At 40.2% G+C, this 25274-nt stretch overlaps 1 protein-coding gene across 3 annotated transcripts in view; it reads right to left on the bottom strand.

Moving 5' to 3' along the window:
• The window catches only part of whrnb (whirlin b), a 94758-nt gene that overhangs the window by 18023 nt on the left and 51461 nt on the right, over nt 1-25274 (bottom strand). For 2 of the 3 annotated variants that reach the window (XM_035955081.2, XM_023285230.3), the window contains exons 4-9: nt 18054-18304; nt 12197-12233; nt 8359-8544; nt 8063-8254; nt 5726-5800; nt 2635-3352 (exon numbers count right to left, since the gene is read on the bottom strand). In XM_035955081.2, the coding sequence (XP_035810974.1) occupies nt 2635-3352; nt 5726-5800; nt 8063-8254; nt 8359-8544; nt 12197-12233; nt 18054-18304 (1459 nt within the window). The remainder of the gene's footprint in view (nt 1-2634; nt 3353-5725; nt 5801-8062; nt 8255-8358; nt 8545-12196; nt 12234-18053; nt 18305-25274) is intronic. The other variant, XM_055011668.1, reaches the window with a different exon arrangement.

The raw sequence follows: 25274 nt of genomic DNA, 5'->3' as shown, positions 1-25274 counted from the left end.
AACAGCAAAGGATGGTCTGATCTGACACTGATGTACCTTGACCTTGGAGTTCACCTCTAATCTCCAGAAGTTTTTTGGGGCTCTTTGATTACCATTCCTATTATTTGTTTATTCAGTTTGTCATCAATTTTCCTGCTGCAGCCACGTCCAGGGAGGTTGGCTACAGTCCCATGGACCTGAAACATCTGAATAATATGTGCAACTATAGTCACAGAGACATGAAGCTGCTTGGAGATGGTCTTCCAGCCTTTACCTTGAACATCCTTGTCTATGCTTTCTGTGGTCCATGCTCAATGTGGTACACACCATGATACCAAACAGCTCAGTGACTACTTTTCACCCTGTAAATAGGCCGACAGAGTGATTACAAATTTGGAGACACCTGTGATGCCAATTACAGGACCCACCTTAGTTTAACATGTCCCTATGGTCAAATCTTTTTCAATCTTTTCTATGAGTTCCATCATTTTTGTCCAGGGAAGTTTCATTAGTTTGTTTTTTTAAATGATTCCGTAGAACCACAATTCAAAAGCAATGTCTGATATTCATTAGTTAATTTTCAGTAATTTTTTCATGTATTATTACTTTTGTCAGTTTCCAGTTATTTCAGTGACAATTGTGGGTTTTTCTGTCTTTAACGGAAGGGTACCAACGATTTACTCCATGTCTGTATACAGGACCAGTCAAAAGTTTGGACACACCTTTTCATTCAATAGTTTTATTTTTTAAAATTATTTTCTACATTGTAGATTAATACTACAGACATCAAATCTATGAATGAAGACGTATGGAATTATGTAGTATATAAACATATACAAACGTATACATACATTTTTAAAACTCCTATTGGTGCCAATCAGAGGGGAAAAAAAATCCTCTAAGGATGAAAAATAATTTTTTTTGACCAAATTTGCATCAGCATGTAACTGGTTTATATTGTTCTATCAAAGCAGGGGTGTACCATTGAAAACCATGCGTACACATCAATGAGCCTACAAAATCTCAGGACTCTATCTACATTATTTCTCAAGTTATGGTGCTTCAAGCATTGCTCCAAAGATTGGCACAAAAAAACGGTCTAAAAATCGACATGACCACACCTTTTATTGTGAATTTTTAAATCAAAACTAATGTTGCCTATGACCCCATATTTTATACATTTTACTTAATGACATACATATGCACAGAAAAAAATCTGACAAATATGAGATGGTCAGGCGCAATATATATAACATATCGTAAGTATTTATTAGACGATATAAAACTAAATAAATATTTCACTTCACCTGTAGACCCCCTGACTTCCACACCATTTGCAGAACTCCTTCAGATTACTTGCTCTGTTGGAATCTAAGTTCAATTCAGTGGAAATTTGTTTACAAACCTGGAGAGGAACCCATAAAAGTCAACGCATTTAGGTACGTAGACATAGCCAAGACAACCTGCTGAAGTGGAAACCAAGCATCAGACGGACTAGTTTGACTTTCAGAAACTGCTGATCTGCTGGGGTTTTCATGCACAACCATCTATAGGGTTTACAGAGAATGATCCAAAAAAAGAGAAAATATCCAGTGAGCGACAGTTCTGGTCAAAAATGTCTTGTTGATGTGAGAGGTCAGAGGAGAATGTCTAGACTGCTCTGGGATCATAAAAAGGCAACAGTAATTCAAATAACTGCTCGTTATCACCAAAGTATACAGAAGACCATCTCTGAACGCACAACATGTCGAATCTTGAAGCAGATGAGCAATAGCAAAAGAAGACCACACGGAACAGGAAACGGAAATTACGACTTGCACAGGGTCACCAAAATTGGACAATAGAAACGTGAAAAAATATTGCCTGGTCTAATGAGTTGTGATTTCAGTTGCAACAATTCCCAGATGGTCAGAATTTGGCGTAAACAATATGAAAGAAGGGATCCATCCTGACTTGTATCAATGTTTCACACTGGTGGTGGTGATGTACTGGTGTGAGGATATTTTCTTGGTACACTTGGGCCCTTAAGTACCAGTTAAACATGAGTTTAAATGCAGCCTACCTGCGTATTGTTGCTAACCATATCCATTCCTTTATGACCACAGTGTATCCATCTTCTGGTGGCTACTTCCAGCAGAATAATGCACCATGTCACAAAGCTCAAATCATCTCAAACTGGTTTCTTGAACATGACAATGAGTTTACTGTCCTCCAATGACCTCCACAGTCACTAGATCTCAATCCAATAGAACATCTTTGGGATGTGGTGGAATGGGTGAGATGCATCATGGATGTGCAGCCAACAAATCTGCAGCAACTGTGTGATGCTATCATGTCAATATGGACCCAAATCTCTGAGAAATGTTTCCAGCACCTTGCTGAATCTAGTCCACAAAGAATTAAGGCAATTCTGAAGGGCAAAAGGGAGTCCAACCCCATTCTGGGAAAGCATACCTGATGAAGTGGCTGGTTTCAGAATTACACACTAGCAACAGCAGATGCACTTTTTTTTCTGCCATCAAAGTTATGTTGCATGATAAAATTACATAGTCAATGTTGTTCTGGGCCATAATAATCAATTAAAATTTTGCTCAGTAATTGTATCAGTGTATAATATGTGTTTCTGCACAGGACGACAACACAGAGACTGTGTACCTCTTTGCTGCAGTCTGGACTCTGCAGACAGCCGGTTCATGTCAGTCACGATGGCTTTCTGGGTGAGGGCAGGTGAGCAGGGCCGATCAGGACTACAGGGTAGAGCTGCAGGTGTTGTGACAGTGGGTCGGGGGGAGGGACATGGCGAGGAATGGGGTGATGGATGAGGGGATGGCATGGGAGATGCCACTTTGGAAGATGATGCAGAGCTAGACAAGACACAGGAATTTTCATAGGATCTGGATCTGCAAGCAAGCTTGACAGATGCCTCTAACTTAGCAGGGCTGGAGGAGTCCCGATGATGCAAGAAGCCTGGGCAGGTGTGATGTCCTGACCTGGGCCGGTTATGGGGGGCAGCATGGTGCTGGACATGCTGAGTGAAGTGGGGGTGACTGTGATGTTCAGAGTCAGAGAGCTGAAAGGGGCTCTGGCATGTGTGATGGAGGGCATTGAGGGAAGTGTGGTGGCTGGCACCAGCGCAGGTGTGGTGAGCAGATGCTGGGGAGTGCTGGTTGGTGGTGGGAAGGGTTTTGAGTGATTTATGGAGGCAGTCCTGGAGCAAACGAGTGGGGCCAGTGAAGAGTATGTTTGAACCGGCTGACACCAGCCGGGCTGAAGGCTTCCGGCTGAGCTCCTTCTCCCTGGATGGCCTGCTCTGGGCCTGGATAGGACTAGATCTGAAGGATGGAGGAGATTCACCTGAAGCCTGCATTCCATCCTGTCAGGAAAAAGAAGACGACAGTGTACAGGAATATTTAGTGATTAGTCTAAGCCCCATCTCTGAGCAACGTCTTTAAGATTTTACTCCTTGTTAATTGTTGGTGTGATCAACTGTGTTGAGTGAGTAACCAGAAGTCAGCAGGTCGTATTGACTGGCATTTAATGTGGAATCCATTAATCTAACGTGATGGATTTTAAAGTGTGATATGTAATACTTTTTCCATTTAACTGTTTTTATTGTATTTATTAGAAATGAATGAAATAATAACTAAAAAAAATTCTTATGACAAATCTACATGCAGTGTTTGGCTTCAGCATCACGTAGTACAGGCAGGAATTACCTTCCATGTTACTGAGTATCCAACATGGAAGAGCTGATATAGAGTGAGCAATCAGCCTTGCTGCTATTGTTAACCAATGATCATTTGTGCGAGTGCAACAAAAGAAGATCATGTTCAGCCCATAAAGCATTTTCCTCATCAGCCATTATAAAAATTATAAAAGAGACATCTGTAAAATAGTTCACAGAACACATTAAAATGCCAACTAGGTGGATGAATTATCAATCCCTGGTGGTTTTGTATTTGTAAACCTTTATAACAGTCTAGAAAAGTGATTTCTTAGTCTTTGGTTCCACTCCAGCAGCACGGTGATGCAGTGGTTAGCACTGATGCCTCACAGCTCAAACGTCCTGATCTTTGTGTGTGGAGTTTGCATGATCTTCCTGTGACTGTGTGGTTTTCACTTGGTTCTCCGGCTTCCTCCTAAGTCCAAGACCTGCTGAGGTTACCTAAATTGTCTGTAGGTGTGAATGTGAGTGTGTGTGGTTGTCTCTCTGTACATCTCTGTGATAGACTGGTGTCCTGCTTAGGTGAACTCTGCCTTCACCCTAATTCAGCTGGGATAGACTCCAGCCACTCGGTGACCCTACAGAGGATAAAACGGTGTATAGAAAATGGATGGATGATTTCATTCCACTAATGTGAGTCTTTAAACCTGAAATAATTGTATATATATAATTTTAGTATGCAGTTAGTCTGTAATGGAGGCAGAATTAAAGACCCCTGGACTTCACAAAACACAGTTGGTCAGTTTCTCCGGGACAGTGAGGTAACTGACCAAAATGTACTCTCAGGTCTAACCTGTTTCCCAGAAATTCTGGCTCTATACAACTAACTGCATTCTCATTAAAGTTTTGAAAGTCACAGAATTTCAGTTGAAAGAAACATATTTTTGAAAATCTAAGTGTATGTAAATGTAGAAAGGATTTCCAACTGGAAACAACCACAAAGTCCACAGAAGGTCAGTGTTATGCTGTCTTACATCTACAAGCATGCGAGGGTCCACATGAAATTTCATTTTCTCCCCAATTTCTAGGTTAATGCCGACCCCTCTGTGGACTTTCACATGCAGCCCAAAGTTTGTGTGCACGTGGACTGTACTACTAAGGCAACACAAAGGCACATTCCCAGTAGTAGTGTGTATGCATGGACTATGTATATAGATACAACCTACAGTCCATGTATGAAATTAAGTCCTCCAAACGGACTCACTTGGACTAGAGGTTAGGTTTAGGAAAAGATCCTGCTTTGGTTCTAACACCAAGTGGTAGAAGCTTAAGAATAGGCACCAAAACTATAAGGTCAGGTTTAGTAAAATAGCACAGTTTGGAATTAATACAGTTTTAAAGCTTCTCCCCTGTAATAGAATCATTTTTAGAAGACTCTAATGAGTCTTAGACTAGTTTTCCACATATGCAAGCCCTGACTCATATTTAGCCAAAATGTTGGACTTGACTGAAAATTGAAAGGTAAACAACAACTTCACTTTAACATTGATATATAAATTTAGTAAAGCCAATATACTATTCATGACTGCATCATTCACTACATAGAGAAAACTTCAAAGTCCCCGAGAATACATCCTAATTTTTCATCTGTAAATGTGCCTCTATCTGTTGCCTGCCTCTGCGTTAAAAGGGACAGCTGTAAATGAGATATCTAATGAATTCATGGTAAGATTGCTGTGAAATGTACTGAGTAGGGCCATGTTCCTACAGAAATAAACTTATGATTCTGATGACTACATGGCCTTTCTCAGCATCACACTCAGGGCAAGCATCACATTTTAGCCTCAGTACAGTGTTAATAATCCTATTCTTTCTTGTTGTGGGATGCATTGAGCATTAAAGCTTCAATACAGTTCCTTGGGGGATTTTTAAGTCTCCTGGTCTGTGATGCATTATCAACCAATTTCAAACCAAATGTGATGCCTGAAGTAATAATTGTTAATGATGAGAAAACATGGAAATCTACTGCAGACAATCCTAGTTATTTTTTGTTGTTTTTATAAAACAAAGAATGGCACATACCAGTGCAATGTTTTGTAAGCCATTGGTGTTCTCCTCCTGGTCTTTTTCTGTCCAGCCACCAACAGAACCATCATTCTGAAAGAAACAGTATGAAACATTGCACCGCTGGCCCAAATAAATCTGAAGTGAAAACTTTATATGGTATACTTTACTTCAAGCAGATGCCAGATGGATGGGGTTTGTGCTACAGGACAAAATAATGAGTGCAAGAAAGATTAGACTATTTTTTTGTGTAACAGCTGGAGGCTCTCTGGTTTTATTGCTGCAAAGTTGGCTTTATGGAGCCCCAAGTGTCCTCATCCTAAGGGAGTCCAGAAAGTCCTCCACCACAATGAATACCTTATTGGTCATTATTAGTGTGCTCTGAGAATGACTCCTGTAATTAAGCATTTGTGAACAAATAATTATACACATTGATTGACGTTACTAAAATATGACATGAAATGAAAAGTTACAAAAACTGTTAATAAATTTGAATTTTAATGAAGGAGTTGAATACACAGAGCTACAACACATTATACTGCCCATAAATAATTTTACGCCAATACACTGAGCATGGCACATAATAGCTTGCATACCATTTGTAATTTCCATTTCCTAACCCCCCAAGTACACCAATTTCTAATTGATGTGAAACTGTAGGGTGTGTGAAGGGGAAAGGAGTTTGGCTGTGCTTTTGGACTTCATACAACTCACAGCACTGTCATTTGCTAGTGTCTGTTAATATGCAGTGCAGACTTGTGCCATGTTGAAGATGAAACGGAAATGTTATTGGTCCGATCTAGTAAAATTTTGTCATATCTTTAAGAAATAGTGATCAAGGTGCTCTTTCAAATATGAAGCCAACAAGCTCAGATGCCATCAGATTAACAAAAAGAAAACATACGTCTTAGTTAAAGAGCCTGCTGTACAATAAATTAACAAGAAAAGCACTCAGAGGACGCAGTACTCCGCCAAGGCTGTTCAGTCTTTGTATCATTTCTGACAGATGAAATCTTAAATTTTATTTACTCCACCGCATTCCTTGGCAGAGTAAAAATTACCTTGTGCCGAGCACATGCATGTGTACGTTATGTATGGATACCTAATCGCGTGACCTAAATATGTAGCAGGTGGTGGGAATTGATGGGACTCTGAAACACTCCCACAATTTAATCAATTGTTCCTAGTATCATTTCCGATGGATAAGTCCTGATGAGTCCTGGTCGATTTGTAATAGGATCACAATCGTGTGATCATCAGCAAGCAGCTGACATAGCGTTCACTTGTCGTCATAGTTACAGTGACACCGTGCCACTATCTCGCAATGGGAAATCCTTAACAAATCTTTGGATCCAGACTATAAGCCACATCACTGTCAAAATCTAATGAGGTGGTCTTTGTGTTATTTCTGACCTTCTCTGAAAATTTCATCCAAATCCATCAGCCAGTTTTTGAGTAATATTGTGCACAGACAGACAGATTTACAGATTAACAGAAGGACAAACATACGCCGATCATCACATAACCGCCGCGTTTCTTGGCGGAGTAACAAAGAAAACAGTAAAACTCAAACTCAAACCTGCCAGTGAGGTAAAGAAACTGGACTTGTTCCCTCCTTTTTTAACTATATTAATTAGCAGTTTGTCTGCATAGACATATCTACCTAAATATACCAGGATGTATCATAACATGGTGGTGCTACACTGAATCTTATTGTGTCTTACTAAGTGACTGTCATTTAAAAGCAGTTAGCTTTTTATTGAGGTGTTGTGATTTTGCTGCCACATAAATGAATGTAGAACTATGCACACAAGTTTTTAGTAACAACCTCAAACAGTTAACTGGGACACAACAAATGCAAAAATGATCCTGTGGACAGAGTTTGTCAGGAAGTAGGCTGGAATATCAAACAGTATTATGTCTTCAACGGGGCAGACTACAAGATCAAAAGTAAAATAGTAAGTCGGCAGAATGAGGCCTCTGTGGATTGATGTCAGCTACAGTGAAACATCAATACTACACAGTCGTTGACCTGCTACAAAGATGGCTTGTCTATGTTGAAGACTGACACCAGGAAGCCAAGACAGAAGGAAAGTGATTCATTCACACACACACACACTTCATCCCAATATAAGCCTAACTTTAAATTAACATTAAGCCGTTTTACTTGGTTAATAAACAGGAGGCTAGTCCTCACAAAGTGACTGTGTAAACAACCTATGTCCCGTTGGTAACACACACAAAAATAAAACCTCATTCCATGAATTCTGTTTAGCTTTTGTAAAACATTTCATCTTTGTATTTTCTGCTAGATAATTTAGCAAGCGACCATGTCACAAGTTAAAAGGTACCTACTGTAGCAGAAACAGTATGTCCTGCGACACAGATCGTGGGGGCTGGTTGGTTACAGAGGCCCTGTGGATGCAGCACTCCCAGGCCTCCATACCACGTCATGTGGGCCTCCCTCTGTTGGTGCAACACTAGCCTGTCATACAAGTCCAGATCCTGGGGAGCCACCAGACTCCTCACCTCAGACAACATGGACAGCTGGGGAGAACACGAGCAGAAACCAAACAAGACAACAACATGAGAGGCACATGTGAGGTTAAGAGCAGAGTATCAGTACAGACAGCTACTGCAGACTGCTGTACCTTTGCATGTGTATTGAAAAGCTCAAACAGAGCCATGGCCAGCGGCTCCACTCCTATGTGTTCATCTTGGTACTCCTGCAGGTAGTAAGCCATGGTCTGCCTCTCTGGCTCTGTCAGCAACATGTAAGCCTGGTCCTCCAGAGACACCTGAGCACCAGGAGGGCCCACACCTCTGCATCCTGATGGCTAGATGGACAGATAGGTTACAAGTGAGAAAAAATGGCAGAGCGATAGAGCGACTAAATGAGAGTCACATTCTGACAGGATAAAGAGAGTGATGTAATTCTTTAAGGCCAGAAACATGCAGATGGGAAATCTTCAGATGCATGCATGCCTTCCAGTCCTCTCTCATCCTGTGTATGTAAACAGCAGTGGCTGGCCTCATTACACACAACAAAAAGGCACCACTTCAAACTTGCAGGGCCAGTCAGTCAGGACTTGTTTGCATTCATCACTCCACCATGTATAAGCAGCTCCCTTATGGAGCAGCTCTCCTCACTATTGGTAGATTGACTTCCAGCAAGGACCTGTGAATACCTCAAGCTCAATGCAGCTTGCAAAGTGTTAGCTGTGTTCATTTTCTGTCTCATAGAGATGGTAGTCCAATGGCCTGTGCATGACATGCTCCTCCAACAGCTGAAGAGATGTGGCCTGCCACAGGAGCTGTTGATCCAGTTCTACACTGCAGTCATCCAATCTGTCCTGTACACCTCTGGATCAGCCACACAGCAGGACAGAAACAGACTACAGCAAACAGTACAGACTGCAGAGAACATCACTGGAGTCCCCCTGCCCTCCATCCAGGAACTGTTCAACACTAGAACCAGGAAGAGGCCAGGGAACATCATCAGAGACTCCACTGACCCATAAACTGTTCTCCTCCCTCCCCACTTGCAGGCGCTACAGAGTCATGTACACAAAAACCTCCAGCCACAAGAACAGCTTCTTCCCGTCTGCCATCAATAATAAACAACTGAGCCATTCCTCCACACCTGCGCAATATACAACATACCAATGAATATGTACATAATTTTGGCACTAAGAACAGCATTATCTGCTTTTTGCACTGTAATATCACTCTAGCAATTATCATTTTGCACTATTGTGTTTATATATTCCTTTCTAGCGTTGCAAACATCTGTATATATTGTGTTATATTTATTGTTATTACTGCTATATTTTGGGCTGCACAGTGGTGGAGTGGTTAGCACTTTCGCCTTGCAGCAAGAAGGTCCCTGGTTCGCGTCCCAGCTTTCCCGGGATCTTTCTGCATGGAGTTTGCATGTTCTCCCTGTGCATGCGTGGGTTCTCTCCGGGTACTCCGGCTTCCTCCCACAGTCCAAAAATATGCTGAGGTTAATTGATTATTCTAAATTGCCCGTAGGTGTGAATGTGAGAGTGATTGTTTGTCTCTGTATGTGGCCCTGCGACAGACTGGCGACCTGTCTAGGGTGTCCCCTGCCTTCACCTGAGTCAGCTGGGATAGACTCCAGCCCCCCCGCGACCCTAGTGAGGATTAAGCGGTTTATAGATAATGGATGGATAATGGACTGCTATATTTTTTCCTCTTCTTCATTCTGTAGTTTTTTATTATTCTCTATTATTCTCTTAAAGCTGATTCTGATTCAATCATGAGGCTTGCACAGTTTAATGAAACTCAAGTAAAACATGACATAGTAATTTACACTATATGAGACTTTTAACAAGAAAGCTAGTTTCTTTTCAAAAAAAAAAAAACAAACAAAAAAAACATGTTTGACTGTAGACACTGACACCTGTGTTCCAGCAGTGATAATTTTGGCATCTGTAGCTGCTTTAAAATAGCTCAAAATGATTTTTCTGATTTTTTCAAGTCAATGATTTACTCTTTCAGATCTCTGCTGAGCTCCTCTAACTTTCCCACTGCAGCGTTTATGGCTTCGTCTGATGAATGTATCAAATGGGCTTTATCTAAATTGGCTCAGAGAAGTCCACAACTGTCAATTGTAATCACTCACAAGAAGTTAAGAAGGTAAGAGGCCATGCCACTAGGAAAAATTAATTAACACCGCTTTTCTTTTGCTAAAACTGATAATTCAAGTTGCTGTATGTATATTTTTGACTCAGCAGTATGAGTACATCCAGAGATGTCAGAATTAGAAAAAGAGGTTCCCCGAGCCATGAAACATCATCACCAAAGGACTACTGAAGACTGGAAGAAGATAACATGAACTGATGAATCAAAATTTGAAAACTCTGGTTCATCACGCAGGATTTTTGTACACTGTCAAGTAGGAGAAAGGATGGTTCCTCAGTGTGTGACATCAGCTGTCAAACATGGAGGAGGAAGCATGATGGTCTGGGGTGGTTTTGCTGGATCCAGGGTCAGTGACTTGTACAGAGTAAGAGGAACACTGAACCAGAACGGCTACCACAGCATTCTGCAGCACCATGCAGTACCCTCTGGTATGTTCCTAGTTGATCAGGGGTTCATCCTACAGCAAGATAATGACCCAAAACATAAGTCCAAGCTACACTAGAACTAACTACCTTAGGAAAAAAGAAGTAAGCTTGAAAACATGGAGTGGTCAGCACAGTCTCCAGACTTAAACCCCATGGAACTGGTTTGGGATGAACTGGACAGACGAGTAAAAGCAAAGCAATATAAAAGTGCCACACATTCATGGGAACGTCTGCAACGAAGTTGGGAAGAACTTTCTGAAGAATATTTGATTTCTATTGTGGAAAGGACGCCACGAGTGTGTTCAGCTGTTATATCTGCCAAAGGTGGCGCCTTGATGAGTCAAAGGTCTAGAATACATTTTGGTTTCTAAATTTTTTTTAAATTTCATTTGTTTATTTGTTCTATGCTTTCATTTCAGAGAAATTATGCATGTCAAAGAGACATTAACATGCATCATTTGTCTCATTTTTTGTCACTGTAATTTTTTTGTCTCTTTTGTTTCACGTCTCATTTTTTCAATTTATGTCTCACATTTGTTTTTTTGTGTCTCGTTTTGGCCATTTTGTGTCTCATTTTTGCAACATTTTCTCTTTTTTGTTGGTTTTTGTCTTTTTTGTCTGACTTTTGTCATTTTGAACATATAGTGAAATGCTACATCATTCAGTTCCAGGTACTTTTGATTAAATATTTTGTTCCTTTGTAGACAGTCTGTGATCTGAACGTTGTAATGTGTAAATGATAAACTGAGGCATAATGTTTTTGAAATTGAACTTATTTTTCTTAAGAAATTTCAGGTTGTTCATGATGTTTTGTAAAAAAATTTAAAAATCCTTAAATCTGAACTTTTTCAGAAATGTACTTTTTGCACTAAAATAAAGATTTGAAGTTGTCATTATGTATAGGTTATTATGCTCAGATTTTAATGGTTTAATGTGGCCCCTGAACTAAGGTGAGTTTGACTCCGCTGAACTAAAGTAAGAACATTTACCATGATGTGTTTACATACATACATACATACATATTCATTCATTCATAAGGATTTATAATTATGTACTGCTAATAAACTCCAGTCTGCAAAGTTTGCCCCTTTAACTGGTGAAAGTACCCTTGAGAAGACTGCTACCTGAATTATTAATGTGGGATATGGTGATCTGTCAAAACAAATCTTTCCCTCCTGCTGTTTGATTGGCAGCAGTATCATTAATAAGTCAGTCAGTTATCATGGAAAGCACTTGATATATAGTCAAGGTGAAATCACAGTTAACGCTGTCATAGGATTTTGTTGATTTTATTCTAAGTCTAAAGTTGTTAGACCAATCAGACTCCAGCTCCACTTGTACGTACAAATGTGAAAAGGAAAAAAAAAACGCATGAAAGTGCAGCTGCCATTCTTACCTTTCCTAATACAGGAGTACCTCTGGCTGAAGACGGTCTGTGAGAAAAAACAAAGCAGAAAGCAACGCTTAGCATATTTTAAGAAATGTGATCTCTCCTTATAGTCATCTTTCAAGCTGAACTGACAGCAAAAAAACATTGACATAAATCTGTTCCATTTCAATTTCCTGTGCATCATTAAAAATACAGCAATATCACAGTCTAGCCTGTCTGAGGTACAACTTCAGCAACACGACTTTAATGTGTGGAGATGAGAGCCATCTTGTATGACTTCCAAGGCAACAGCAGGCACAGAAATTCATACCTCCCCAAATTCTCAATCAGGGCCACGGCCATTAGGCCTGGGAGATAGATGGATGAGGGAGAGAAGGGGAGAGAAGTGAAAGAGAGAGCGGTGGGTGAAAACAGTAAGGTTTTCATGTGATGGCCCCCAGCCAGTGTCCCTCTCAGTGACAGAGATCACATTTGATGAGATTTGTTAACAGGAAACCTTATAGCAATGTTTCGGTTATTACTTTTAAATTTGGTTTGATTTATTGATTTATTTGATCAGGGACTATGCAATTAACATAGAGCACATCTGATGTATTACATACAATGCAACACACACAATGATACAATCCACTGTGATTGACAGATTCTAAAATGATTTGAGAACCAGAATAGAATAACCAGTGAGTGACAAAGCATGCCCTAAAATGACCTTCTAAATGATATAATTAAAATGAAGGACCATTCAGATCTACATTAATTCAGTTCTTGTTGCTTTAAAACATGGGTAGGGACCAAAAGAATTAGAGAGATGACTCTCTTCAGCTTTCTCATAGACTGTATAATAAACCTGGACATAGCAACTGGCTCCAAAAATGAAGCCTACCCAGAAGTGTCAAAAACTTGCAGTACCACGTCTGACAGGGGCACAGCAGAAATCGGTAAATGTGCGCAGGGAGAGAGAGTCCTTGGCTCTCAGTCAGTCTGACCAATCACTGCTCTCCGACTCCACCCTCTATGAATCTTTTTTTTTTTTACTCTGGCTCCAAAAATCCAAGATGTCAACCAGGAAGTAGCAAAATCCTGGCTTCATTTTCTCAGTGCATAAACCAATGGGTGAAGTCACGGTCAGAGGTGGGTAGAGTAGCCAAAAATTGTACTCAAGTAAGAGTAACATTACTTCAAAATGATATCACTCAAGTAGAAGTAAAAAGTAGTCATCCAAAAAATTACTCAAGTAAGAGTAAAGTATTTGGTGAAAACAGTACTCAAGTACTGAGTAACTGTTTGATTGTAATGTCCGATTTATTTTTTTTTAAAGAAATGATGTGACCAGACAGACAATAATATAAAATAATGAGCAAATTCTGGCATCCAAATAATAAAATTTAAAAAGTAGCAAAAATAAATAACATCTTTACAAAATGAAAAGTTAAGGCACAAGAAACACAAATTTCCAAGTCTCTGTGTTTCACAACATAAAGATTTTGAAACAAATGCCTGTAGTAAGGTAACATTTTTATGTTTGAACAGTGCAAACTACTTCAACTGACAACATATACTGTATTTTATTCCCTCCAAATGGCACAGGCTCAGTAGATAGAAAACAACAATACAACTCGGGCTGGACCCGAATATCTGATCATCGGATTGGAGAGATATATTTTATCTGGTTTGGGAGCACTAAAGCATCCCCCAGGAACCGCTGAAAAAGTTACTTGGCAAAAGGCACGTCTGGCATACCTGCTGGAGTAGCCTGCTGTTACCATGACCAGATTCCTGACAAGCGTCAGAGAAAGGATGGATGGTTCACACGGTTTTATTAAGCTTACTGTGAAAGCAAACCTAAAATAAACACTGTTGATAAGTTTAATAGTTCAGTAACCACCTCACTGCAACAGAGATAATCTGAGTGTACTTGATGCAACAAGTTAACTGGAGCATCACAGAAAATGGGCATGTTATTGGGATAAAAGGAACTGCACCAAACTGGTTTAAATCATATTTATCAGACAGATTCCAGTTTGTTCATGGTAATGATGATTCTTCCACCCACACCAGAGTTAGTTATGGAGTTACACAGGTTTCTGTTTTAGGACCAATATAATTTACTTTGTATATGCCCCTCTTAGGCAATATTATTAGAAAACACCGCATAAATTTCTGTTATGCAGATTACACCCAGCTATATTTGTCTGTGGAACAAAGCAGTTAGCCAAACTCCAGACATGTCTGAAGGACAGAAGGCCTGGATGATCTTTAATTCTCTTCAATTAAATTCAGACAAAACTGAGGTTACTGTATTTGGCCCTAAATACCTCTGAAACCAGACAGTTTCATTTAGCAGACGCTCTTATCCAAAGTGATGTACATTTGAGAGTAGATACAACACAAGCAAGGATCTAGCCAGGAGGAAACAACCTGGATAAGTGCCATAAAACAAGTTCAAGTGTGGTAAAAGGACCGTGGTATCTACAGGTAATGCAGACAGGATTTTTCTATTTTTTGTTGTTGGGTTTTTTGTTTGTTTGTTTGTTTGCAGTTTGTCAAGTGCAAGAGTGTTCAGTGAAGACCTGGGTTTTAAGTCTTTTCCTGAAGTTTGAGTGACTGAGCTACTCTGTTGTACAATCAGCTCCCGGTTTGGGTTTGGGAGGTAGAGACCTTCTACTTTAAAGATTAGACAAAACTTTCCTCTTAGTTAAAGCTTATAGTTAGGGCTGCTCAGGATCACCTGAGCCGTCCCTTGGTTATGCTGCTAAAGGTTTTGTATATAGGTTTGTTTTTGAGACAATTTTGCAAACGTATTAAAAATAAAAAAAACTCAAATATCACATGTAAACAAGTATTCACAACCTTTACTCAACACTTTGTTGAAGCATCTTTGGCAGTGATTACAGCCTCAAGTCTTTTTGGGTATGATGAGGACACGTGGATTTGGGGAGTTCATCCTATTCTTCTTTACATATCCTCTCAAGCTCAATGAGGTTGGACAGGGAGCGTCAGTACACAGCTATTTTCAGGTCTTTCCAGAGATGTTCAATCGGGTTCAAGTCTGGGCCATTCAAGGACATTCACAGACTTGTCCCGAAGCCACTCCTTTGTCATCGACTTTGTGCTTAGGGTTGTTGTCCTGCTGGAAGTGAACCTTCGCTCCACTCTTAGTTCCAGAGCACTCTTGAGCAGGTTTTTAATCAAGGATCTCTCTGTACTTTGCTGTATTCATTCTTCCCTCAATTCCGACTAGTCTCCCAGGTCCTGCTGCTAAAAAACATCCCCACAGCATGATGCTGCCACCACCATGTTTCACTGTAGGGATGGTATTGGCAAGTTGATGAGTGGTGTCTGGTTTCCTCCAGACATGACACTTCACATTCAGGCCAAATAGTTCCATCTTGGTTTTAATCAGACCAGATAATTTTGTTTCTTATGGTCTGAGAGTCATTTAGATGCCAACTGGCAAACCCCAACAGGCTACCATGTGCATTGTACTGAGGCGTGGCTTCCATCTGGCCACTACACCAGAAAGGCCTCTTGGTGGAGTGCTGCAGAGATGGTAGTCTTTCTGGAAGGTTCTCCTATATTAACAGATGAATGCTGGAGCTCTGCCAGAGTGACCATCAGGTTCTTGGTCACCTCCCTGACCAAAATCCTTCTCCCCCGATTGCTCATTTTAGCCAGGCGGCCAGCTCTAGGAAGAGGCTGGTGGTTCCAAACATCTTGCTCTTCTGTGCTCTTTGTGGCATTTAAAGCTGCAGAAATGTTTCTGTATCTTTCCCCAGATCTATGTCTCAATATAATCCTGTCTCAGAGATCGGCAGGCAATTCCTTTGACTTCATGGCTTGGTTTGTGCTCCGACATGCACTGTTAGCTGTGGGACCTCATACAGACAGGTGTGTGCCTTTCTAAATCATGTCCAGTCAACTGAATTTACCTCTGTTATGATCCCTGCTCCAGCCCCTATTCTTCTCCTTCCTTCTTCCTCCTTGTCTCTCCTTCTCCCTGTCATCTTTCTCTCTTGCCTCTCCCTCACTCCTCCTGTGTCTCTCTCTACCTATCTACCTGTGTCTGTCTCCCTATCTTCCTGTCTCCCTCACCCTCTTGCTCTCCCTGCTTCACCTGCCTGCACTCTGCTGATTACTGCAATGAGTGTCAGCTGCAGTAATCAGCTCACTCAGGTCTCCTGCCCACTACCTCACCTCCAGCTATTTAAACCCAGTTCATTCACTCACTCCCCACTGAACTATAAACTGTCAGATCCCTGCTTTCCTCTGGACTCACATTTCCACATGGACTCTGCTTTCCACTTGGATTTCCACCTGCCCTGCTTTGTCTCCAGATCCTGTCTTGGACTCAGTTCTTCCCTTGTGTTTCCATCGGTTCCGTCTCTGTTATCCAGCCTCTTGTTTTTCATCTAGTTTCCCATCAGCTCCTGGATTCCCTGTGCCTGTCTGTCAACCCTTTAGGTAGTTCCCTGGTTTTTGTGAGTACACTTTTGTTTGCTTAGTTTTGACTGTTCAGTTCTTCTTGGAGTTTGTTTGGTTTAGTTTTTAGCTTAGTTTTTCTAATGCAGTTCTAGTTTTCGTAGATTTCCATGTTTGAGTTTGTAGTGTATGTTTGTAGAGGTTTTGAGTAGTTTGGTTTAGTTTTCCCCTTCTGTTCAGTTCACCATTCTATGTATTGGTTTAGTCCTTGTTTGTTAAATAAAACCTTTTCATTTTCTGTCACTGTGCCTGGGTTCTCCAGCTGCCCCCCTGTAACAACCACAGGTGGACTCCATGTTGTAGAAACATTTCAAGGATGATCAGTGGAAAAAGAATGCATTTTGGCTCAACTGAGTTTTATAGATAAGGATGTAAATACTTATGCCCATGCAGTATTTAAGTGTTTTATTTTTAATAAAATTCAAAAATTGTCTTAAATATTGGGGGGGGGGACTAAATCCATTTTAGGATAAGGCTGTAACATGACAAAACATGGAAAGTGAGGTGGTATAAATCCTGTTCCAGATGCACTGTATACTGTTTATCAGCATTACATATCACTCACTCACTCTGTTTTCCAACAGGTCCTGTGTCATATCTTTGTTCTGTCCGTGGTTCTCTGGATCTCGAGCTACACATCCCTGATCTTTGGCTGCTGGCTTCACAACCTACTACCCCAATCCCAACCCTTCCTGCTATTCCCACCCCTAGCACCACTACTCTCACCCCAACTGGTTGAGGCAGATGGCTGCCTTCCCTGAGCCTGGTTTTGTCAAGTTTATTTTGTTTTCCCTCCCTATTCTAGGGTTTTTTTTTTCATTCCTTCTCACTGTCGCTCATAGGGACTCCAAAGGCAATCTTGTATTGTTGGGTTTTCTGTTCTCAATTTGTAATTCGTAAGGTTTGTGCCTTACTATGCTAAGTGCTATGAGATAACATATGTTGTGAATCATCACCATATTAATAAAATCTGTTCACACTGGAAAAATCCAACATCTAGACTTTTAATTTTAAAGGTTTAATCAAATTTCACTCTAAGGGTTTGTGGAGTGTGTACTTTAAGTTTCAGTATTGCACTGATTTTTAAACTGTCAGTTGGACAAAGACTGGCTTGCAAACTAATTGTAATGTCACAAATCCTGCTGCAAGCCCAAATCTTAAAATTTATCTTCTAGTTTCAAACTTTGAACATTTTTCTGTACAGTTGAACGTAACCATTCAAAAGTCAGGACTTTTTTTTTTTTTTTTTTTTTTAAAAACAGGAAAATGTCTTTCCAAGACTTTACAAGAAGCACAGCCCAGTTATCATTCAAAGATGTCTCTGCACCAATCCCACTCTTAGCATTTCTTTCACAGTTATTCTCCTTTAGCATCATGCACTCACCTTGAACTGCAGGCACTGGCATTGACGGTGGGGTTGGTGACTGAGTTAGGATTTGCTGTAGCGCTGGTCTCGGCTATGACCTGACTGCTGATCCATTTGGTCTCATCCACCATTGTGCGTGCATGAGGCAGGCGGCCCACATCCCTCACTTTCACCAACAAGTGGCACCCCGTTTTGAGGATGTTAACTGCCTCATCATGGGAGATGGTGACAAAGCTCTGACCGTTCACTTCCAGTATCTGATCACCCACCTGCAACAGACCAGTTTAATTAGGAGCACTACATGCTAATTTGCTTATGTAAACACAGTGTAGACAGATTCAAACATCAGGGTAAGGCATTAAAATGCTGCATGTGTCACTTAGAATTCTGAACCCACCAACAGTGACCCAGTGTTTCTGGCTATTTTGATGAAATGAATCATATTACATTTTAAGGTCTTTTTTCATAATATAACTGCAAATACACATTGTTTCCATTATTAGAAAAACAGCCAAGACATGGCCAGATGCACCGATGACCCATGTTTGTATTACATCTATCTATGCAGAGAGTTTAAAACAAACTGAATGAGGCTTATTTCATTTAAGGGTTGGGTTTAATGTAACACCACTCAAAGGCAAAGACAGCAATCCTATATGTCTGTATCTGTAGATGTGGCAGTTCAGGTTTTAACTGTCACATATAAACTACAAATGCCATCATCTGTATAAAGAGCAGATGCTGGCCTACATAAAAGCTTTCTAATGCGTAGGAGCTTATACAGTAACTATACCACCAATAAGAAGTAACACAAAAAGACTTCTGAATGAGACCTATTATTATATAGGTTTAGGGTACTACTGACTGCTCTAAAAATCTAAATGGTCACAGTCAAGTGTAAATGTTCTTAAAATCTTTAGTTCTAGTTTCAGTCAGAATTAATTTGAAGCATTATCAGTAATGTTTCTGATTTGACCTTTTGTCTATTCTGTCTTTACACACACATGATTGAGTGCTATCTAAGAGGAGAAGCAGGGAAGCCATCCCTTCAGGAGTGTGTATGTTCCTCCATGCTATCCAAGACGGAATCTCTGTCATCATCCGCCAGCAAACAGAGGACTCCTTTCATCAATTACATGATTAAACTGAGTATTTCATATTGTATATTCATATTATGTAAAAATTCACATAATAGATATAATAATTAAAGGTTAATATGTAAATAAATTAGAATCTATTTGTTGGTTATATGCTTATGTTTGCACACTACACTCAATAAGGAGTTGAGCCAAAAAGAAATACAGCATTCAGCAATAGTTTACAAATATTTACTTTGAGCAAATTATCTGTTTTGTTAAAATAACTTGTTTTCGGGGCAGGAAAAAATAAGCTATGTGTTTTTTCCCAACAAATGTAGCTACAAACAATAATGTATGCTGCATACATTTGCTGTTCAATTCTCAAAATTAAAAATACGGCAGCTTTTTTTTTTTTTTTTTTACTGAAATCCTGCATGCACATCCTAGTAGAAAGTCAGAGTAATCTTTTTAGTAGGCTATGTGTTCAGATTTTATTGAACACTTTATTGAACACTAAGGAAACATATAACACACACTGGGATACATGCATGATAAGAGTAAAAGTACAAGCCAACATTGAAACAGTGGGCTGGAAGCAGCAGCAGCACCCCACAGCGGACATGATGGAGACTAAGCCAGTTGGTGTGAAAGCAACCACAGATCTGAAGTGTCCTGCTATGCAACCAGGGACACTCGGAGAAAGGACACAGGGGGACACAGAGTGAATGCTATGAGATAATGGTATATATAGTAAATATATAGGTATTGGGAGGAAGGTTTAGTGCATCGAAAGAAGTCAGCCTAGGCCTAGCACTCTTTTCACACAAACCCTGTTGATGGACAGTGGAGCATGGTCCCCCTTATGTCTCCTGAAATCAATGACCATCTGTTTGGTCTTCTTGGTGTTCAGCTCCAGGTTGTTCCTGAAACACCACCCTGCCCACTCCTGTATTTCCTCCCTGTACGTCGTTTCATCACCCCCCGAGATGAGGCCAACCACAGTGGTGTCATCGGCGAACTTAATGATGGTGTTCAAGGGGTGGATGGGTGTACAGTCGTACGTGTAGAGGGCGTACAGGAGGGGGCTCAGCAGTATTGGAGCTTGAACATATTTGTGCTTTTTTCTCAAACCAGTGATGAATGTTACAAGTAATCAGTGGTTATCCATTTTAAGTGTTTCAGTTGAGGCTGGTTGATGTGTAAAATTTCATTTTATGAAAATGGAATGAACTACGAAGTGCACAAAGGTTATTTTCAGTGATAAAATAATGTAGATGAGAGCTTGCTTAACTGGTTTGAATAGTTACAGTCTATATAAACTCTGCTGTCTAGCAGACTCTGGTCATCTGACCACAAATCCAACCCTGTGAGGTTTAAGTTTTATGTTGTCTTGGTATACCCAGGTCTGGATATCTGAATATACTGAGTATTTTGAGTTTGTCACATCAGCTAAACATGCTTGAACCAAATCTGCTTCTAAAGAACAACGACGATACAGCAAGTAGTATACGGCAGTTTCATGTTTAAATGCTCAGCCATAAAGTTGACTGCTACTTTCAGTCCTGACATAACGAGTGATTTTCATTATAAAAAGTCTTTAAATGAAAAGTCAATGCTCCAACAGTCACTGAAAAGCAGACAGCCAAGAAAAGTATCCACAGACTAGCAGGCTTACAAGCATACATGAAGCCATCTGGCAAGCCCTACAGCCCAAGTGGTCTGTTTAGTATTCTTTAGCATACGGCTACAGTTCAGCATGTTCAGAAAGAGTTGAGAACTGCAAGTCTGTACAAGGGCTGAAATCAGCCAAGTCCAGTCTTTAGGTTCATACAGTTTGTAGTTCTGAATGGTCTCGTACAGCTACAGTCAGCCTCAAGGTGGAAAATGTGTATCAATCAGGAACCATTAGCACAGTGGAAACACAGAACTCCACACTAATGTTGTACTTCTTTCATTCATGTCTGTCTGCCTGTAGCTATCACTACTTCCTGGAGACAGTACTTACTAATGCAGATCCAGACAATATCAAAGTACTAAGTATTTTAAAGGAAGATTAAAGCTTTCATCCATTGTTCAGTTCAAGGTATTAAGTCCAAATCTCTCATAACTACTTAAATTGTTATGTTGTGAATATCTATTTGCTAGTTTGCTCTATTTTATATTAAAGAGAACAGGAGTGCATGTAATAGATTATTGTGCTAAAAGCCTGTTACAAGGCACAAAAAAAATGTTGCATACCTGACTGTGAATGACAAATTATAACAAAACTTTTACATCTGAACTAATTATAACAAAACAAATTAGAACAAAACCTTTACATCTGAACTAATCAAAATGTTTCTTTATGTTCCAAATGGATGCACATTTATGTGGATCCATTTGGTGAAGGTGTCACTCAGTGACAAACTTGCTCTGCAGTTCCCCTCGGTTCTATGGAACTTTGAAATTTATTTTAATATTTGTACTCATCAGCTCGGTTTCCTCTGTTACACCCACAGTACGCTGCCTGCCCAAGACCAAGCAACAAAGTTAGTGATTAGCAGGTGAACAATTTACAGCTAAACAGACAAATACTTCTCATAGTTATTAGACACCAAAACAGAGCTAAAAGAGTGGATACTAGACTTGATCAGGTGGACAAAAATACATTGCCAATAGAATGCTTATGTTGCTCTTTGTTGGCTGGATGTATGAATAGACAACTACTTACTAAAATGTTCATAATAGTTTAAAATGTGAGAAAATGCCAATTCGGTGTTTCTGAATGTTGTCGCAGCTACAAAAAAACAAACTCATAAGCAGTGGTTTGATGTATGGTGTCATGCTTAGTATTGCTCAGAAAACCTTTCCAAATGCATGGTGGCAAGATGTGATTATCTATCCTTGGACCAAGATGATATTTTTTGCCTTATTACTCAGTTATAGAAAGATGAAAGGCTAGTTAAACATACCCAACATTGATTCTATATTTCACCTGCATGATATTGTCAACATCAGGAACATCTTGCCTCAGACTAATGCTGAAAAACTAGTCCATGAATTTGTTACATCTTGGCTGGACTGTGCCACAAAAATTTGGAAAATCCACTTGATCCAAACTGTTGTAGTCATTGGATTGGCAGGAACTAGAAGTTAGAAAGAAACTTCTGTTACCTTCATATACTAGCAGCTTTTTCTGCTTGGGTCCCAAATCAGTATAGACTGTTTTCTTTTCATATGTTTGAGCCATTGCTACTTATACCAAGGTTTGACAATATAAACTAAATTAAAAATAAAATAAACAGCTGAGCAGCTAAAACCACTGTAAACATTTTTTTAAGCTAAAAATTATGCAAAACTGTCATCTGTCCAAACATGTTTACATTTGTTTCTGATGAGTGAAGGGCCACAAGCAGCTGCCTTTCTGGCTCATGCCATTACAGTACTTGCATTCTGTAGTTATCTGTAGCTCCAAATATGACCACTTTTATGTTCATAGCCAGTGTTCCCCTCTGTTGATCTTAGAAAACATTGTGTGCAAGCTGCAATTTGTCAATATGTACTGCCTAGTTGTAATCCAATGTCATGACTTCCAACTCCAGCTCTTAGTGGCAGTCTCTCCCTTTCCCCTTCCATTCTTTTCTCCCCAGATGGTTGTGAGAGAGGTGTGCATGTGGATTGTGTACAGGTACAGGTTATTGGAGTGAGCACACTCGTGGTGGGTAGTGGTCCACCTGAAACTCATCTACCTCTGCCATAAAAGACTGACTCAGACCAGTACTCAACACCGGATTGTTGAACCATTCACAACCAAATCCGCCTGCTTCGTTTGCATCGTGCCTGAACCTTCAGTCCATCATACACAGCCAACCTGGCCTTCTCTTGGTTTCCATTCTGGGAAACCTCCACTTGGCCGCTGCACCTGCCGAGACGCCATTCCATCCACGCCACACATTTCCTCCACTCGCATTCACGCCCTCTCTCTCCCGTCTGGCTGTCAGCCAAGTTTGTCTCGCTCCCTCTGGGTAATAGTTGTACAGTGCTTGTCAGTGTTTCCTCTACATTCATTTAGGAGTGGCAGGCCATCATTCCTAAATCCTAGCTGCCGGTCCTTCAAATTTCTTTTTTATTGTCACAAATACACCACCGACGCATGTCTCCACTTTCACAGCAGAGTCTTGCACTGTGTCAGGTATTCGCAAGTACTAAGGTAAACTACAGATAACTATAAAGATATTGATGGCCAGCTAATGTTACGTAACATATCAGTAGCTTAAGTTAATTGGGCCCGGTGCCAGTTCAGTGTTGCTAATGTGAATAAACTAATTGATGGCATTAAGCTAATATCTACTGTATCTTTCATGATGTAACTGCTGACTGCATTTTCAGATGAGCTTGTTCAGATATTTGTATTTTTTTTATTTTAAATTTTTACATTCAGCTTTTAAAAAGCTATTTTTCAATGAATAGGTTGGGAAAGTAAAATCTGCAGTCGAGTGTCATTTGTTTATGCTGCCACAGCTCCCAGAGAGCCTGCCGCCGCCGCTGCTGAAAAAAATCCTAGAGGAAACACTGCTTGTGCATATTATAGAGGGCGCTTGGTTAGTTATGTTCCTTCGCCATGTTAGTGTACGTAGTTAACAACTGTTTGTCATGCCGTGTGTGTCTGTCTTATCTACCGTTCTTGTAACTTTCCTAGCTTGGTGTTACCAAGTCCTGGTTAGTTCCTCGCTGATATATAAATCCGCTTTGATAAGATTAAGTCCGCCTGGGTCTGTAACGTTAAAAACAGTATTTGCCATTTGCCCGTGTAGTTTATCCACCTGTCCAGTAATCAGCCTGTGCTCATCTGTTGATCTAGTACTTCCTGCGTAAATTACTGAAAATATTTATTGTAAGTAAACTCATTATTTGTCCTGTACACTGGTCTGCTGTATCTCCATTGTATCGCACTCGAGTCCCTGATCCACTCTGTGACATCCAATCCAAAATAATGGTCAAACTGACTCAGATACTATATCTTTCTACTCCCAAAGCAATAGTTTCACTTCTCCCTACTCTGACGCTGTCTTTAAAAGGAAAGAAGCCCAAACTGCTCTGTTGCCTGCCAAAATCACATCCCAGTGCTCCGGATATGATAGGCAAATCTATGGCTCAACCTCTGGCAAGAGAGGGGCCGACACTAATTTGAGATCAAGTTGTACCATGAGATACTGACACATTCTCACCAAGGTTTGAAAATCGCCTCTAATTGAATGGTTTTTGATCACTTTCTAATAGATACACCTGAATATTTCAGTCTCCTAAAGTAATGAATGGGTAACAGTACCTGCCATTATGTTGCACAAATATAAAAAAAATTAATACAACTTTCAGGGCCAGCAGTGGGTAGCACTGTCACCTCACAGCTCAATTGTCCTGGGTTGGAATCTTTCTGCATGCAGTTTGCATGTTCTCCCCATGCCTACATGGTTTCTCACCAGATGGTCTGGCTTCCTTTCTCAGTCCGAAGACATGCTGAGATTAACTGGTGATTCTAAATTGTCAGTAGGTGTGAGTGTGCTCACTTGTCTTTGTCCAGGATACCCTACTTTCACCCTGAGTCAGCTGGGATAGACTACAGCCCCCTGACCTTGCAGAGGATAAAGCCGTGTATAGATAATGGATGGGCTTCCAGCCAGTTGTATTTATGTACAACTGAGATGAAGGATCTTCTAGTTTCACAACATTGTTGAGTTGAAGAATGTGTAACATCACTTTCACATAGTTACGCTGCTGCCTTCAGCTTCATCACAGGAAAACTATGGATTTTAACAAGCCATTTCATTTGGAGTATTGTTCTCAAATGAGGCAGATGAAAAAATCATTACAATATGGAAAAATCTTATGGAATGGTTAAGGACCTGGTGACCAAGTGACACAACAAAATGCACAGATATTCACTTATTTTAGCATTCGTTGCCTAAGAGCATGAATTGAAAATAATGACAGGAATAAGTAGTATCAAATTGTATGTATTTGAATTAAATGTTTTAGTTTCCACGTGACCTCCTGCAGTGTCTCGCCAGTGGTCCATCTTTTTTATTTACTGTCACAATACCAGCAGATAGGCAGAGAGGGGAGTAAACAGGGTAAGCGGGATGGTTTCTCAGTAAAGTATATACCATCTCTTTGTCCTCTT

The sequence above is a fragment of the Amphiprion ocellaris genome, chromosome 6 (assembly GCF_022539595.1).
Source record: "Amphiprion ocellaris isolate individual 3 ecotype Okinawa chromosome 6, ASM2253959v1, whole genome shotgun sequence".
NCBI classification, from domain to species: domain Eukaryota; kingdom Metazoa; phylum Chordata; class Actinopteri; family Pomacentridae; genus Amphiprion; species Amphiprion ocellaris.
Note: the sequence above shows the minus strand (reverse complement) of the source record. Positions and strands in the feature narration are given on the sequence as shown.